General features: G+C 52.4%; 1 protein-coding gene and 1 pseudogene across 2 annotated transcripts; both read right to left on the reverse strand.

Annotated features, from left to right (window-relative positions):
• Positions 1–10568: 10568 nt before the first annotated feature.
• LOC106977663 (uncharacterized) lies at positions 10569–13393 on the reverse strand. 2 transcript variants are annotated; one of them, XM_053204177.1, is made up of 3 exons: positions 13279–13362; positions 12175–12212; positions 10569–11572 (listed from the first exon to the last, which is right to left on the reverse strand). In XM_053204177.1, the coding sequence occupies exon 3, from the start codon at positions 11498–11500 to the stop codon at positions 10661–10663; it is 840 nt and encodes a 279-aa protein (XP_053060152.1). In that variant the 5' UTR covers positions 11501–11572; positions 12175–12212; positions 13279–13362; the 3' UTR covers positions 10569–10660. The 2 variants fall into 2 exon arrangements, with proteins under 2 accessions (XP_053060152.1, XP_014930690.1); XM_015075204.3 differs by lacking the exon at positions 12175–12212 and having other exon boundaries at positions 10570–11572; positions 13279–13393.
• A 501-nt stretch (positions 13394–13894) lies between these two features.
• Positions 13895–17284, reverse strand: LOC113599127 (cytochrome c oxidase subunit NDUFA4-like; annotated as a pseudogene).
• Between the last annotated feature and the right edge of the window lie 1135 nt (positions 17285–18419).

An 18419-nucleotide genomic window follows, 5' to 3' on the forward strand; every position in this document is an offset into this window, starting at 1 on the left:
CCGCCCCCACCCCTCCCGCCGCTCGCCCGCCCCGCCCCGCCCCGCGGCCGGCCGCCCCGCCCCCGGGCGCCAGGCCCCACCCCGGACCGCCCCGCCCCGCCGCTCCAGGCCCCGCCCCCGGACCGCCCCCGGACCGCCCCCGGACTGCGGGCGCCGCTCGCTGGAGCCCGAGCCCCCGGCGCAGCCAACTGGGCCTTTGTCTGGGCCCCCAGCCCCCTCGGCGCGAGCCGCGGCCCAGCCCGGCTCCCCGCCAAACCCGGCCTGGAGTGCGGGATGGGACGGGGCCCTGCGCCCCGACACCGGCCGCGGCTCCTCACGCACGGACCCCAGCACGGACCCCACACCCCCTTTCGCACCCGGCGCCGGGACTCCTCACTCGCGCGCCCAGAAGTCCGCGCGCTCTCACACACGCCGCCTGCACACGCGCACCCGGGCACGTTCACACACACACGCCAAGCTGGCCTCCCCCCCCACCTTTCACACTCGCGCACGTTCACGCCCTGGCCCCCCGGGCCCACTGTCTTCACGCGCTCAGACGCACACATGCTCTCTTCAGAACTGTCACCTCTGCAGGTGACATAGCGGACACGACTTTCACACACTCAGCCGCTCACGTCCCTATTCACACATTTACACGGACTCACAAGGGAATCCCCAGACCCGAAGTGTAAGGACGTGTTTTCGTACACAAATGCCACACAGGCGCCCACAGTTCACACACAGGGCCTTTTGCTCGCACACATGCTGGCCCGTCTTTTTTACATTTTCTCCTACGCTAACTGCAGCGATTTATTAATTTTTTTTAACGTTTATTTATTTTTGGGAGACAGGGAGAGACCGAGAATGAGCAGGGGAGGAACAGAGACAGAGGGAGACACAGAATAGGAAGCAGGCTCCAGGCTCTGAGCTGTCAGCACAGAGCCGGACGCGGGGCTCGAAACCACAAACCGCGAGATCACGTCCCAAGCCGAAGTCAGTTGCTTAGACTGAACCACCCAGGCGCCCCTAACCGCAGCGCTTTACAGTGGGCCCTAGAGAGCGAACTGAATTGCCCCTCACACGCACCATTTTCCCCACCAACCACTCACGGACCCACTTGGATGGACGTAAATCTCAGCCCCGGCGCCACAGACCCCCGAGTCCCACACGCAGGCCCAGACACAGACCCTGTCAAAGCCCTAGTCACAGATGCTTGGGTGGTAAGTCCCAGTCCCCGATGATCCACCTCTGACACAGACCCACAGACAGCACACTCGGCCATGCCACTGGGTCTCTCTGCCTGGCTCAGGTCTCCTTTCTGCCTGAAAATTTCCAGGGCAACCCAGGCTCATGGGTGGAGAGAAAACCGGCCTGTGCGTGCGTGTGAGCATGTAGCGTAGAGGAAAACCTTTGGAGTAATGATAGAGGGAGGAGAATAAAAACTGAAGTTTCCATTGTTTCCTGTGAGAGTTGCTAGGTTCCAGAGACTCATGGCTGGGTTTGCAGCCAGGAGTGAGGTGAGCTGTGGACAGAAGGAAATGCCCAGCTAACCGGGCGGCACCAGGCCTGGCTCCGGAAGGCATGTTCCCTGTGATAGGGGCCTGCAGGCTCCCGGTCACTCTGTGGCCTCCCATCTAGGCGCCTGGGGGATTGAGAAAATACTGGCGTCCCGACCCCCATCCCAGACAGATGCTCCATCCCCAAAAGATTGGGTTCTTCACCCTGTGGGGCCTATTTCTGGGGGACCAGCTCAGAGCTGTAAAGGACAAACACTACATCTGCAGTGCTTTGGTCAACTCCTTGGCCCCAACCCAGATGCCAGGCACAACACCGAGGAAGGACTGTTACTGCTCCAAACAGGGAGATACAGGTAGACCGAGGAGGGATGTCTGATCTTGGCCCTTGGTGAATCCCTAATCTGGTGGCAGGAAGCAAGAGAATATAGGCCCCTGTCCTCATGCTGTTCTCAGTCTGATAGAGAATCCCGCCCCTCCCGCCTCACTGTGCAATCCTGAGCAAATTAGTCAACCTTTCGGGGCCTCAGTTTCATCATCCAGAAAATAGGAAAAGGGGGCAGCTGGGTGGCTTTGTTGGCTGAGCATCTGACTCTTGGTTTCATCTCAGGTCATGATCTCACCGTTGATGAGTTCGAGCCCTGTACTGGGCTCCGCACTGACAGTGCAGAGCCTGCTTGGAATTCTCTCTCTCTCCCTCTCTTTCTCTCTCTTGCTCTCTCTCTGCCCCCCCCCCCACTCTCTATCAAAATAAATAAACTTTAAAAATAGTTTTTAAAAATTAAGAAAAAGAAATTAGGAAAAGGAGACTATTACTAAGACCTCTCTCACAGTGCCATTGAGGATCAAAATGAATGAATGAATCTATTTCTTAAAAAAGAACAGCTTCAGGCACATAGTAAGCACTAAATAAATGGTAACTCTTTCTCTGATTCCTGTCTCCGGATGAGCTCCCAATCCGAAGAGGGAGACACAATTCCGCCCTCGGGGGCTCTAGTCTGATGGAGGAGCAGTGTTGCACCCAGTGTGTTGCTCCTAATCTGAAAACTAGGTACAGCCTTCACCCCCAGGACCTCCAGCATGATGGTTGAGCACAGCCTTGCATTGGAGCTCTCCCTCTCTGATGAAGAAAGTTACAAAACTCCACTGACTTCAGAGTTGGCAGGCGGCCAGCCTTGGTGGCGGGATTTTTCCAAGGCCTTTGCTGTCTGTGGAGGGTCAGCGTCCGTGACAAATCACATTTTGTGAACTGCCCCGGTGTCTTTTCCCCACCTCGGGCCCCTTAAGTCCCGGAGCTTTGGCTTCTTGGATGATTTGCTCATGGGCAAAGGGAGAAGCGGAACAAGCAACCCTTTGTAGATGTGTGGTTAAGACTAAACCCGAGCTATAAGTCTTGCTGGCTCAAAGAGGTCGTGCTAGAGATGGTAAAGCCGACTGGAGGCTGGAAGGAGCAGGGCTGACGCAGAGGGCAGGAAAATATGGCCTGTCCGGAAAGTCTTCCAGAATAACTCCACCCACCCTGAGGATTGGTCATCCACCGATTTATTCTGTATCCTTTCCTTCCCACTAAAGGATCTGGCCAGCTCTGTTTTCCTTTGCAGTCCTTGATATCTTTAGTAAATGTTCTCAAGTTGCCTTGTCTAGGGCCTGGCTATCTCCTCATATGGCTTAAAAGGGAAGCAGAGGCAGAACTTTGGGGCTTTGCTGAGTCCGGGAGGCGCCTGTAATCGCACGGTGTGCACTCATAGCTCAGGGTGCTCGTCATACTCTTGGAGAGAAACAATTCAAGTCTTGCACAAGGTGCCTTAGATAAGGAGAGACTCTGAGAGCTTGGATAGGTAATAGTAGCCAAACAATCTGGCTTCTGAGAAACAGGAGTTGGGTGCCTTCTGGAACCAGCAGCCAGAGTTTGTGGGCGACCTGTCTGCCACTCCAAAATTGACAGGACTCAGCTTTTCTTGGCTTCCACTTCCACTCCAAATCTTTTCTCTGCCTCAGAGCTTCTCACTTGTTTCACAAGCCTTTGTTCGTTCATTCATTCAGTGAATGGTTGGTCAGGTTGTTCACCGAACAAGAGTATGCAGCCAAGTGGGCCCTGCTTTGGGCTTTGGGCTAGATCTGCCCAGAGAGGGTACCTTTTGTTCATATGAGCAAAAGCACCGTGTGGGCTAACTGTGGACCTGCATTCATTCAATAATGAAAATGAATACCTATTTTGCACAAAGGTTCCAGTACCTGTGTGGGAAAACAGATGCTGGCAGGGTAAGGATATGTCCTTGGGTGATAACATAGAACAGGAAAATTGGCATTAAAAGGGAGTGGAGATGGAGGAGAGGAAACCTGGGGGTGATGTGAAGAAGAGGAGGAGGAGGACAGAGGACACAGTTCTAAGCAGGCAGTAAAAGTTCCCATGAGAAGGAGAGGACCCTACAAGGCCTGGCAAGATACAGTCCTGCCCATTTCTCTAGCTTCCTCCTTCCCCCAACATGGTCTCTACGCATGCTTTTCCTTCTCCGCGAGTGCGTTTCCTACCCAATAACCCCTCCTCTTCATCCTACTCTCTTTTAGCGTTTAGCTCGAAGATCGTGCCACCATCGAAGCCTTGCCTGACCTCCCAGGCTAGGTCATGTCCCCTGCTGTACTTTCCCACAACCTGCCTCCCCCAAGCTTCTCTCTCAACATTTTTACATTTGTAATAATTTGGAAGATCGTTTAATATCATGAGGCATAATCAAGGCAGGGAGCGTGATGGTCTGATTTCTGTCTTGTTCCCAACTGTATCCCCTGTGAAGGGCACAGTGCCTGGCAGGGAGCTGGCCCTTGGATGATTTCACTTGAATGAAAGAACAAATTGGTAAATGTCCCCGTTCTAGTCTGTACTTGGAGCAGATACATTCCCCTCACTGTTTGATTAACACGGAATCTCAGGTGCCTGGGTGGGTCCATTGATTGATCCCAGTGTCATAGGATCAAGCCCCACGTTGGGGCTCAGCGTGGAGCCTGCTTGGGATTCTCTTTCTCTTTCCCTCCCTCTCAAAAAACAAAAACAAAACGAAAAACCCCACTGGATCTCATTTAATTATTACCACAGTTCTGGGTAGTTGGCATGACAGTGTATTTTATTTTATTTTATTTTATTTTATTTTATTTTATTTTATTTTATTTTATAAGTTTTTTTTAATGTTTATTTATTTTTGAAGGAGAGAGAGAGACAGAGCGCAAGCAAGGGAGGGGCAGAAAGAGAGGGAGACACAAAATCCGAAGCAGGCTCCAGGCTCTGAGCTGTCAGCACAGAGCTGGACGTGGGGCTCGAACTCACAAACCGCGAGATCATGACCTGAGCCGAAGTCGGACGCTCACCCAGGTGCCCCATGACAGTGTATTTAATTACTGCCCTTTTCCAGACAAGGAAACTGAGTCTCCAAAGCACGGAGTGGCTTGCCCAGATCGCACACGGTCAGTATGAGGTAGGGCCAGGATTCACATCCACATCTGTCTGACTCTAGAACCCACATTCTCTACCACATCCAATTCTGCTTCTCTCTGAGTTGTTCCCAACTCTGCCTAGGTAGAAGTGTGACTTTTCTGAAAATAGCCTGGATTTGACCCTTCTGCCCCTCCAGAAATCTCCCCACCCCCGTCCTTACCAATCACTTTCTTGCTGAGCTCCCATTCTGGGTCCCAGGCCTGGGGCCAGGTTCCCAGCCTGTGCCTCACGGAGCACCTGCCCTCTGAGATGCTCCTTCACAAAGGGGTTCCCTGCTCACAAAGTTTGGGAACTCTGCATTCTTTCCTACACTTTGGCCATCTCGAGGGACACCGACACAGGAACGTTTCTGAGCAGGCCTCCAGGAAAGTCGCCTGCCCAACTCTATTGAATCCAGCATTCCTCAAGATACTTGAGAAAGGAGCCCATTTGTTTTTGTGAGAAAATCTTTTAACATTTCACAAGACTGGTGTTTCTCAGAACACGCTTTGCACATACTGCCGCAGAGCCTGGCTCCTGAGCTGACCATAAATGGTCTCTATAATTTGAATTTGTCACTCATGCCCGCCCCCGCCCCCCCATCCCCTCCCCTCCAGCCGGGTTGGAATTCTTATGGCCTCCATACACTCCCTCACATTCCTGCCCACGCACTCCTGCTTCAGCAGGAGAAGACTTCTGTGCAGGGCCCGTAGCTGGAGCCCCATAAATGCTCATGTCCCTTCCTCTGTTACTGTGCACGCACGCATTTTACGTTATGTCATCAGTGCGTGTGTGCAGTTTCCTGTTCGCTTTTCTTGCCTACCAGTCTCCTCCTAAACACAGTTCTGCGTGTCCAGCAAAGGCCAGCGCTACTTAAAAATGGCTCCGTGGATCGGTGCCAGTCCCCAGACTGTGTATGACCGGTCTGAGATAAGAAACTCGCACAGAGTGTAAATCAACCGTATTGGTGAGCACTCTGTGTAACTCAGCTGACGATCTTTTGCTGCCATACTTGCTCTGTATCGCAAGCAGCACGCGGATGTGCATACCGTCACCTGCTCCTTGCTGCAAATGTTACCCGTTAGGAATCTGTGGGCCAGCTTCTTTGCACGGCACTTGTATTGGCTTTGCACACGACACTTGTGATAACGATTTGGTATTGTGTCTCATCAACACGCCACAGTTCATCAACGCTGTCCTGCCGGTGGATATTCGGGCTGTTTCCACGTGGTTGTGATTAATAAAGCATCGCCGTGAACGCATACGTATGCATCCGTGTGTTTGCTTCTCCGGTTCCCTCAGCTTTTAAGGGCCACAAATCTGAGGCCAGAAAGGTGGAGTGGCCTCTGAGGGGTCATGAATGGAAGAGGCAGGCCTCCCACTCTGGCCTCCTGACCCGAGGCCCCTTGTTCCTTCCTCCAGCCCGCGCTTCCCTTCCCACTGGGCAGATTTTCCGTCCCTTTCATGCTTTTCTTTGCTAGGTTATGAGGTTTCTGCAGTGTTCCCACATGTTGTCTTTTGGAGCTTGAGAGAAATCCTTTTGGAATGTCCTGTGCCTTCTCCCTCCGAGTTCCCGGCTTTGTTCAATTGTTCACGATAAATTCCTGCCCTGTTGGGAGGGGCCCAGGAGGCTATTAAGTTTGCCAAAAATGGTACCAACTCAGGCATGGCTCATGTCTGAGGCTCTTTGCTTCTACTGAGATTTCAACTTAAAAGCGGGCAACGTGCATGCAGTTGGGGTGAGGACAGGGTACCCCCACTCCTAGTTTTCTGCTTTGTGTGTCGAGTAAGCAGAACCAGCTGTGTGCAGACAGACAAGACAGTGAGGGGTAAGGTGGGCCTCGGGAATGGGGTTGGGGGGCGTGGTGGGCTAAGGTTTAGAGACTTAGGTTCAGAAACGAGGAAAGGCTGGTGGGACAGTGAGAGTTGGGAATAGGATGATGTGTCGCTCCAACATGCGCCTCGTCAATACAAAAAGTGGCATTTACTTTCTAGAATCATAGAACGGTGATATCACATTATTTGTTTGAAAAGGGCTATGTCAGATTTTGTTAATATACAAAAATAATTCTAATGTCATGCACCTATCCCCAGTGTTACCCAATGATGCAGGGACCGGTGAATTGGGCAACTGAGACCACAGGTGACCTCCGAGGAAATTTCTCTCTTTGTTTCCTACTTCCCAGAAAGAGCGTATTTCAGGTTAACACGGCCCTGTTCAGAACACTGGTGTTGAGGCGCGTCCCAGACCCCTAGAATTAAACACCGTCCTTGCTTTGTCTAGTTTACTGCATATTTTGGATACCAAGATTTACCCCTCTTTCTCTTGGGATCTATTCAATAAATACGAAGGAAAAACCCCTGCAATTTGGATGGAAAAGGCATTGGCTGAGGGTCAGAGCGCTGGGTTGGAATCCCAGCTCTGCTCCATTCCAGCTGCAGGAGCTTAGGGGTGGCACTTTTTCTCTCTGAGCCTCAGTTTCCCCCTCTGCAAAATGAGGTACTAAAACTTAGCCTCGTTGAGAGTACAGAGGGCTGAGACCCTATGTTTCAGGCATCGGACACATGCCTGGAACAGCGTGGGTGCTCAATAAATGTTGAGGTTACTTCTACAGGTGTGAAGGGCTTTCTCTGACCCCCCCAATCCCCCCGCCCAGCTGTGGTGACACCTAGCTTCTTCCGTATACAAGCCAGGCAGCACACCAGGCTGTGACATTGTTCTATAGCCAGCATGCTGCTTCCTGTTTACATAGACCTTGCAGATCCATGGCTTGAACAGTGGACACAGAGGACTTCCTGTGGTCTCTGCTTGGCCACATGGAACAGCCAGCCTTCTCTAGCTAAGAGCCTTATTTTCTCTGCACTTGGGCTAAGTGCCTGGTGAAAAGGGATTCGTGAGCAGTGAGTATCCGAGCAGCGGTCGGGCCAAGTACAGAGATCCTGTCCCTTTAACATATAATCCAACCCGCCACCAGTGGTCAAACTTCATTTGAGCACCTACTATGTATTGGGCTCTGTAATGATATTTGCCATTCATTGGGCATCCACTGTGTACGTTTGCAGGGCACCTACTATTTGCAAGATGTCATAATCATGAAGATAATTGTTATTACGATTGAACACCTACTGTGCACATAATACTCTATAATGACAATGCCAACCAGTTTTTGAAGAGCCGCTGTGTTGTATGCACTGTAATCATCTTTATCATAATCATTTATGCCTGACCTCTCTGTGCCTCAGTTTCCTCATCCATACAATAGGGACAATAGTAACTTCCTTGAAGGACTGATGTGGGGATTAAATGAGTTATTATGTATAAAGCACTTAAAACAATGCCTGGTATATAGCTAAGAGCTTAATAAACGTTGGCCATAATTAATAGTTATTGAACATCCATTGCATATAAGACACTCTATTCTCCAGACAATAGTAATTACCATTGCTGAGCGCCTATTGGGCACACTGATCTGTAATCGATATTAATAACTGAGCCCCTATTGGGGTGCCTGGGCGGCTCAGTCGGTTGAGCATCCGACTTCAGCTCAGGTCATGATCTCACAGCTTGTGAGTTCGAGCCCCGCGCTGGACTCTGTGCTGACAGCTCAGAGCCTGGAGCCTGCTTCGGATTCTGTGTCTCCCTCTCTCTCTGCCCCTAACCCACTCACATTCTGTGTCTGTCTCTGTCTCTGTCAAAAATAAACATTAAAAAAAAATAAAAAATAAAAAATAACTGAGCCCCTATTGTGAGCCAGAACTGGGTTAGACACTGGAGGCCTCAAGGGCAGTGTCGTAGGCAAGGGTCTTACACTCTGCTTAGGGGAAATTAAACCGATTTGGAGTCAGGCATCTCCAGGAGAGTCAGGGACAAATCTTATGCAAATATGGACCTAGGGCAGGAAGGGGATGGCTTTGAGTGGCCAGACAGAGGATTTGGGAATCAGGACATCTTGAACTATCTCTTGAGTTGTGCCAAAATGGATTCTAATAAGCTGTATTCCTACAAATGTCCACCTGGGGAATGGGTCACTGGACAATTGAGTCTTCTCCCTCAGGAGGGAAGGGATCCCAGAGACAAGGAAAGGAGTGTGCTGGACTGCTGAGCTTTAGGCCCAGGGAGGATATCCCTTGTTCCTCAGAGATGAAATAGAAGTGGGGGTGAATTCAGTACACTGGGGTCTGGTACGCCCTTCCCTCCTCCTATCCTTCCTCCTAGCCTTCCTCCTATCCCGACACCATCATGGTGACCTCATGATAGGGATATTCAGGCTTGGCCATTCTCTGTTTGGCCATGCAGCTAGGTAGGCCAGAGCAGGCCACTCCCTCTAAGAGTCATGGAATCTTGTAGAACTGCGGGTTCTGCATTATTTTAAGGTCAGCCCCATTCCACACGCTGACCTGCTACTGGCCTTTGTATTTCCAAGGAGACAGGAAAGCTCCAGCAAGAAGGGCCTGGGCCTGAAGTTCAGAGTCACACAGAAATGGTCCCAAGGCCAAAAATGGGAAGTTGGCTCAGAACTCAGGAGGCCTGAGTTGAGGGGCAAGTGGGGGGAGGGGGGCACTCTCAATTCTCAGCCCAGGCCTGGCTTGGGACTAGGAAGACAGATTTAGAAATATCAGAATCAGGGGCCTTTAGGGGCCATCGAAGCTACCCTAATCATTTACAGAAGAGGAAACAGGTCTGGGGAGAGAAAGTGATGTACCCAAAGTCCCAGGGCAGGCTAGTGGCAGAACGAGGCTGGAATCCCAGTCTCTACGATCCCTCAGTCCCTGGATGCCTTGTGGGGTCTCACTTCTCAGCACTCAAATCAGTTGAGTCTCTGAAGGTTTGGAGGGAGCCCTTGGTGGCTCAGGGAACATTTTCTCGGACATTTCCAGCAAGAAACTTGGGGCCTCCTCATTCTGACCTTCCAGCCCTCATCTGGCCTGGACAGAACCACTCTTCAGAGATTTCCTAGGAAGGGCATTCCCTCCAGTGGCAACGATCTCTGATTGCCTCTCCCACTAGCCATCAGAAAGTTTTCCTCTACATCCACCCTAAGCCCCAGTCATTAAAAACACATCCTGAAGAGAATATAGATGAGGCACTTAGAATAGTGCCTGCTCCACGATAAGTGCTCTGTGAAGTCTTACTATTGCTGTCACCACCACCACCACCATCCTATCATTGTCGTCATTATTATTTCTGTTCACATTGGGCAGTGGTAAAATCAACATCCACAACAATCCTGAAACCAGAAGAGTATGAATAGGGATCGGGAGTGAATAGCTAGTCTATTTCTCTTCCCATGGGGAAACCCCCCAGTGATCCATTCAAGATATAAACCAGAGATTCCAAACTGTGGCCTGTGGGCTTCACATTCCACCAGCAAGTATTTTTCTTGGGCCCACCGAGCACTAGGACATTTCTGAATTTGTTGTTAGCATGTAAACATGAGATTCCTGGCTTTTTTTTTTTTTGGAAAAAGCAACAACCCGTCTGAGAGCTCGGTTTAGACCGAGTATTTCCTCTCCCCTCGGCCAGTTCACCCATTAACTTGTACCTTCCCGGCCCTGGAGGTCCTTGAGTTTATAACCCCCAATCCCAATGGCTGTTCCGCCCCCTCCCCTCCAACAGAGCCTCGGAAGAAGCATTTTACCACAGACCATTTATTTTCTACCGCTGCAGCCCGATGCGCCTGTACCCATTTCGCGGTCGATGTTACCACCAGCTACAGGGTTTGGAGATGGGCTCGGGGGCTCTCCAGCCCGAGCGGATTGCCTCCCAGAACTTGGGCAGGTGACCCAAGGAAAAGATCCCGTTGCCGAACAAAGGGAGCTCAGGCAGCTTCGTCCCCGGCCTCTGCGGCAGCACGGGTGTAAGGCTCCGTCTCTGAAGCCGGGATGGGCATCTGGCGTTGGCAGGCCCATCCACACACTGCAAAGCGTTGACGCCCCCGGTGGACGGCACCATGCAGGTGTTGGTGTAGTCGTCGGAGGCGGCCACGCCGGTGACGGGGTTGGAGTAACTACGGGGGAAGGCGTGGTCTGGGTGGTCCAGGTGGATGGAGGTGGCCGAACGCTCCAGGCAGTTGGCTGCAAGCCTGGGCAGGCTCAGTGACGATTTGGAGCAGAAGGCACTGGTGGATCTGTCAAGGTAGTTGATGCCTTTGATGAGTTGGTCCAGGAAGGTGGGGCTACAGGGGCCTGAGGGACGTTCTGTACAGAGCAGGTAGCGGGGGCCGCCATGGTAAGCGGGTTTTCTGGCCACCTTGGGGTGGTTCGCCAGGTGGCTTGTCTCTACGAACTTGGAGTTGTAGGGGCGGCCCGTGCAGATTTTCCTCACTGGGAGTCTGAAGAAGCTGGGGCTGTCGGGCTGCTCCGAGGAGGGGCTGCAGCTGCTGGTCTCAGAGCCCCTCGGGGTGCGGGGGCGTTTGACACCATCAGCCCCGCTCACACCGGGGCCGTGGGGCCAGCCTGGAGCCTGGGCCGAAAAGGACACGTTGTTGGGATGGTTCAAGCGGCTGTGGATGTTGGAACGGCTCACCGGACGTCCAGACATCGTCCCAGCTGGGCAGATACAGCTTCGTGGCGCCGACCTGCTGTGAGCTCACCTGGAGGCTGGCTACCGGGCCTGGTGAAGACAGTTGGGTCAGCTCCTCTCGGCTGCCTGCCCCCTCCCTGCACGCTTTCTCCCCGTGGGTTCCCTCTGGCTCCGGAGAGCCAACAGCACCCTTCTCCTACTCCTCAACGTCCTCCTAGGCCCTGGGGATTTTCAAACTGGAAAACAGACACCGTATTCTTCAGAAAGCAAGAGACGAGGCGGAAGGGGCTCGCCTGGGTGGCTCAGTCGGTTAAGCGTCCGACTTCAGCTCAGGTCACGATCTCACGGACCGTGAGTTTGAGCCCCGCGTAGGGCTTTGGGCTGATGGCTCAGAGTCTGGAGCCTGCTTCCGGTTCTGTGTCTCCCTCTCTCTCTGCCCCTCCCCCGTTCATGGTCTGTCTCTGTCTCAAAAATAAAGTTAAAAAAAAAAAAAAAGAGACAAGGCAGAAGGCAAGACCCTGAGAACAACTCAAGGCCAGAGGACCCTTAGGAAAAGTGGGGCAGTCTCCTTGATCCTTTGGCTCTGGCCCATATTTTGAAATTCCCATTTGCCTTTGGAGCAAGGACTCCAGAAGACCACAAAAGCCAAGGATTGAATCTCTAATGGGGAAATCCCAAGCATGGAGAGATACCTCCTTTCCAGAATGTAATCGTCCACTACGCAATGCGCCTGTTAGTAAAAAAAAATGCATCTTAGAAGTGATGCGATGCTATAGGTACTCTCTCCGTGCCTGGCCCCTTGCTTGTGTCTCACATGTAATTCTTGCTACAAATCAAGGAGGTGGTCACTATTCTACTCCTGGTTGATGGATGGAGAAACTCAGTCTCAGATAGATGACGTGACTCGTCTCAGATTACACGGGTTGGAAGTGGTGGGGGCCGAGGTACTGTCTCGGTCGTGTCTGATGACCCCTGAAAGACAATGCTATGTTGTTGGGGTGACTTTGGCCCTCCCTCGCAGTCTCTTAAGAAAGAGTTCTCACCACATCTGCTCTGCCTGCTGGATGGGGGCACAACTGGGGAGAACCAGAGAGACAGGGGTGCTTGCTAACCCCGTACCTAAGTTGATCCTGACTTTAGGAATCCCAAATGAGAGGGGGGAAGGTCATAGGACAAGACTACTGATAGGGCTGGACTTGTAAGGTCACAGCCTTCCAGGATATTCGGTCTTGACCCTCTCGGGTAGTAGAAGGTCTCCTCATCCACTCCACAGGAGGAGGGGAATTGGGATTCCTACTCCTTGTGGTCCAAATGTGGGCACTTCGCCGAGACCTAGACCTGACCAGGCCAAGGAAATGCCCAGTCCATGTAACCCCGCCTCCTGTCCCGGCCAAGGGCAGTGTAGTCCTCCCTTCCTCGTCTCCATTGTCCATCGGTTCCCCAATACTCTCCTTCCCCAGCTAGAAGGCAGGTTCTGATTTCTCTCCCCCAGTACTGCCAGTTTGATGCTAATTTTCCACTTCCGTCTAGTGAGAACAGAGCAATATTTGAGCCTGTCCCACCCAGAAAACAGCTGCCTGCCCCTCTTCCAGCCCATGGCCCTCAGCTGCCCTTGTCCTTTGGGTCTGAATCGCGTGGAATGCACAGACCCTTGCCTCTTCCCTTCCGGGTCCAACCCCACCCTGTCTCCTCCAGAAATACAGGAGGCGACTGAGGACTGACCCCCACAGAGCCCCACCCTTCCCTTCCTGGCTGGCTAAGCCCTATCTGCCATAAGGGCCCTCTGCCACGCTCACTCTGTCTTTAGGAGGTAGATGACTTAGACCTCCTGTTGCTCTCCACTGGGGATACCCTCATGTCGCCACTCCAGACTGCTGGCCGTGTCATAGAATCATGGAATCTTACAGCTGGGAGGGGCCTCCAGAGGCCATCCTGGCCAGGCCCCTGCCTTAGGGCCCGCGCCGCTTTAAGCCCTCCAGGACAGATGGGCCCTATTTTTAAAATGAGACTGGGGTGGATGTTTTCCAGTGTTCCTTGTTGTTTTTCTAGTGTTTAATTATGCTGAGCGTCAGGGAGTTCTCAGCTGCCCCTGATATAACTCCCATCGGCCGTGATCAGCATCAATCTCTTCTCTTTCTTCACTGGCTCAGCAAACATTTATTGAGTCTCCCAGAGTGTTGTTCCCTTCCAGTGACCCATTCTTGAGCCTAACTGTCTTTCCTTCCCCGCGGCAGTCAGCGATCCAGTGTCGAGTACCTACTACCTGATGAGAGCTGGCCAGAACCTGAGATTCTTCAGCCAGCAAATCTCAGAACCTGTGTGCCCCCGACCCAGCCCTGGTCCTTAGGGGGCATCCAGTACATATGTGCTAAGGAAAGGCTCCGTCCGACATTGCTTTCTCTCAAACATTGAAAATACAGTTTTACTTTATATTTTGAAAAATTTTCAAACTTACTGAAAACTCACAAGACAACGAACTCCCAAGTAGTCTTCATCCAAATCCACAATTTATTAACGCTTTTGCTACATTTATCACCACACACACACACTCTGATTATTATTATTTGGAGAGGAAGTCGCAGACAGCACTATCTTTTCCCCTTGAACACTTGGGCGTGTATTGCCCACATGCCAGGTGAACGGGGGCATTTTCTTTTCTTTTTTTTTTAATTCAAATTTCAGATATTTATTAATCAGTGTAAACCCTAACACAAAACACTGATGTGAGTTCAGAGGAGAAATATTTCCTGGATAACTGGAAAATTTTGTACGGAGGGCTTCTGGGAGACCTTCATTCTAAGCGGCTTGAGAGCAAGACATTTCATTTACAAGTCTGGAACTTTCTTCCTTCATTTTGCTGTAATCTACAATCGGTGAGTAGAGCTCGTGTTGATCATTGGGACCCAGTCAGTTCTGGGTTATTCTTCCTACCCTAACTGACATCTGGATTGGACCATGTCAGGGGCTGCTGTCGTACCTCCTGCTCCAATAAATACGAAGAGGGGGATCGAGCTTGGATGCTTCTTGGCCTGACCGAGGATCTGTTGTAACATGGCTGTGGCAGAGGCCTCCGGCCCAGGAGAAGGAAAGATCAAATCTACAAGGCCTGGCACTAAGTAGTCCCTACCCCAAGGATGAACAGATATCCCGGACATTTTCTTACGCATCCACACTACGATGACCCAAGTACAGGACATTCGGCAACGGTGGAGTCTGATCATGTAACGTACATTTCACCGACTGCCCCTCCGATGTTCCTCTTGGCAACTCTTCAGGCGCTGGAACCAACCCAGGAGCAAGCATGGCTTTTCGTTCTCAGGGGTCTTTGGTTTCCTTCAGCTGGGAACAATTCTTCAGCCTTTGTCTTTTGTGAGATGGACATTTTTTTTTTTAAGTGAATTAATTTATTCTGAGAGGAAGAGAGCCTGCAATCAGGGGAGGAACAGAGAGAGAGGGAGAGAGAGAGAATCCCAAGCAGACTCCAAACTGTCAGTGCAGAGCCCGATGCAGGGCTCGATCCCACGAAACGTGAGATCATGACCCGAGCCAAAGTCAAGAGATGGACGTTAACCAACCGAGCCACCCAGGCGCCCCTAAGAGATGGTCGTTTTTGAAGAGCTCAGCCACGTTGTTCCGGAGAAGGTTCTTAGTCTGATGTTTCTGAAGGATCAGACCCAGGATTATAAAGCGCTATAACACGGAAGCGTCTGTGGGCCCTCCTTAGCCGGCAGCCACTGAGGGTGAAAGGCCTTTTTGCCCTGGGATGGGGTAGTTATAGATGCTGAAACAGAGAGCCCAGAGGAGGGATCAGAGGGCCCTCCAAAAAAGGAGGAAGAAGGGTGTGGGGGAACTCAGTGGACCAGTGAAGCAGCAGTATCAGCAGTTTTCTTGTGGGGCCTCAGCCTGGCCTGGTTCTGCTCTGGGCTGGGGGCCGGGCAGGCGGGCAGCCAGCCAGCGAGAGGGCTGGGACTCTGCACCGCATGTCCTGAAGGTACCCAGGCATCGAGATCACTGGCCATTTCTGGCCTGGGCACCAAGAGCCTCTGGAAATAGCTCGAGGACAATTATTTTAGGAGGAATGTGCTATTCGTCCATCCTATCAGAAAGCCAGGCTGTGTCCCAGAAGATCAAGAATGCCCCTCTCTGGCCTCCCCAACTCCAGGGGATCTCTAGGTACTCTGGGGACCACAGAGGCCTTCAGAGCCAGAAGGGGCAGGGAGCCAGAAGTGGGGTCGAGAGACTATAAGCCCTTTCCCCGGGTCGGGGGAGAGGAGGTTCTGTCCTCAGATCCTGGGCTCTCAGGGCCCCGTCTTGAGTCAGTCCAGCTGGTTAGGGTCCAGCTGACTCCAAGCATGAGGACACGCAAGGAGAAAGGTATGCGGAAGCTGCCTGCCCTACCTCTTGCCCAGCTCCATCCCCAAGAAACTGACATGGGTGGAGTACCTACCCCGCGCCAGGACCTTCTACCCTCTCATTGAATCCTCCCAGCGCCCCTAAGAGGTAGGTAGGTATTTTGTCTGCCAGATGGGGTAATTGAGACTCAGAGAGGGCAACAGACTTACCCAAGCTCACCCAGCAGTCAGAATTAGAACCCAGTGTTCCGGCTCCATCCAAGGGGGCCACTCTTCTCACCCAGTGAGGACTCAGTAAGTGACCCCGTGAACCGAGCAGCGTTGGGAGGCGTCTAGCCTGGAGACATGGATGGGTGGGCAGCTGTAGCCCTGTCTTCCACCAAACCCCATCCTCCACCGCCCAGCCAAGCCCAGCTGCCTCTCCCTCCCTAGCACTGCAAGGATGGATGCCAGAGTCTCAGAATGTCCTGGGTGGGTGCCCTGCAGAGTCTCCAGCCACAGCAGCCCCCTCCCTTGCCCAACCGGGGCCAGCTCCAACCGTTGGCTCCTCAGCTCCGCTGCCACACCAGCTGGGCTTTCGATCATTCCTTGCCCCTCCCTCTCCTTCTCATCCCCCCCAACTCCCCACACCCCAGCAGTTCTACCTGTAACCTGTCCCCTCTTGTGCCCCCACCGGGTCCAGCAGGGGCCCTTTCTCTACCCCAGGCGTGAGGAGTTTGAGGGCATCCCGTTCCTCTGGGCTCCCCCAGAATGGAGCGAATAGCCTCCTTCTCCGGAGACCTTAGGACCCTGCCTCATTAGCACATATGCTGCTAGTTAACCACCCCCTATTCCTGCCCCCCCAACCTCCCTTCCCCTGGGGCCAGAGATGGTAGGAGGGGTGTTCCCTTGTCCTTTCAGCACCTGGTTCCGGAAGTACCAAAGATAAGGACTGACTTCGGCAGCCGCAACTGTGAGACCACCCCCCCCCGACCCCCCCATCAGTTCAGGAGACAGCTAGAGCCAAGCCACTTGAAACTTTCTCGGCTGTCCCACCCTGGCTGGAGGACATCTGTGCCCAGCCTCGGGCGACTCTTACTGGTGTGACTCACCTGAGCCCTTACCTGTCACGGGGCCAGCCTGTCTGCAGGGCTGAAAATCCCTCCTGGGCTGCGTTCTGGCCCTCCCCTGGCTGCAGCCTCTTACCCACCCAAGCACCCTGAGTCACACACCCTCATGCCCCAACACCCTCGAGGATAAGGGCCCTCTGCTCACAGGCTGCCAAAACAGCCTTCCCCAAGCCCACACGAGGCAGGTACAAGCCGAGACAGATTTGCGCTCAGGAGCGCTGGGGCAGGCGTGGCTTGGCAAGAGCCCCAGCCAGCAAGAACTTCCCACCTGCCAAGCCACCTCGGGGATTGTGGGGTAGAACAGCCAATGGTGGCAGGGCACAGGGCTCCTATCTTCATGGGGCCTGGGAAATTCCCTCTCCCCATGGCGGGGCGGGGGAGGGGGGGGATTGGTTTATCTACAACCTTGCTGAGTGAAGACATAGGAAGTAGGACAGCAGGTAACTGGTTCTTGCTGTGACCTTGGGTAAATAAGTGGTTGAACTTCTGCAAACCTCAATCTCCTGTTCTGTAAAAGGGGCAAGGAGGGTACCCAGTGATCATTGCAGACTGACTGGCTCGTAGCGATAGCTAATGTTTACGAAATCCTCCCTATGTTACAGGCCCGGGGGACCGGCAGCAGCGAGCCGGAGTCAGCCGATTGTTAAATATTCTGGAATTTGGTGACCAGGTTGTTAAACCACTGGTGGCTTGAAATCAGCCATGGTGGGGATATTTACACCACAGGAACTGGCAAAGCAGCAAATCAGGTGTTTTTGTTTGTTTGGTTTTCTTTTCTGAGACCCAGCTCACCAGCATTCCACTGCAACCCTGCGACTACGGCCACATGACTTAGCCTTTTTGAACTTCTGTCTCCTTTTCCAAAAAACCATAATAATAGTGGCCAATAGGTGCCCAATGCCTCCTGTGTCCCAGCTGCTCTGTGCAACTTTATGTGTGAACTTGACTGGGTCCCGGTGTGCCTAGATGTCTGCTTATTTCTGGGTACGTCTATGAAGGCGTTTCTGGAAGAGATTAACATTCGAGTTGGGCTGAGTAAAGCAAACCCCAGTGTGGGTCAGCATCATCCAATTTGTGGAAAGCCAGAATAGAACAAAAAGGTTGAATTTGTTCTCTGACTGCCTGAGTTGGGCCATCAATCCAACATCAATCCTCCTGGTTCTTAGACCCTGAGACCCAGATTGGCTGTCTTGTTCTCAGCCCTTTTTGAACCTCACTACCTGCTTTCTTGGGTCTCATCCTCCATAATTGCATGAGCTAATACCTAATAATAAATTTCTTTATATGCCCCCCCCACATATATATATGGAGAGAGAGAGACTAAAAGGTTGTATCCCCCCGAAATTCATATGTTGAAACCTACCCCCCAATGGGGTGGTATTTGAAGGTGGGATCTGCGGGAGGTGAGTAGGTCATTGGAGTGGAACCCTCATGGAATTAGTATCCCTACAAAAGCAGGACCCCAGAGAACATCCT

This window comes from Acinonyx jubatus, chromosome C1, assembly GCF_027475565.1.
Source record: "Acinonyx jubatus isolate Ajub_Pintada_27869175 chromosome C1, VMU_Ajub_asm_v1.0, whole genome shotgun sequence".
In the NCBI taxonomy this organism is placed as follows: domain Eukaryota; kingdom Metazoa; phylum Chordata; class Mammalia; order Carnivora; family Felidae; genus Acinonyx; species Acinonyx jubatus.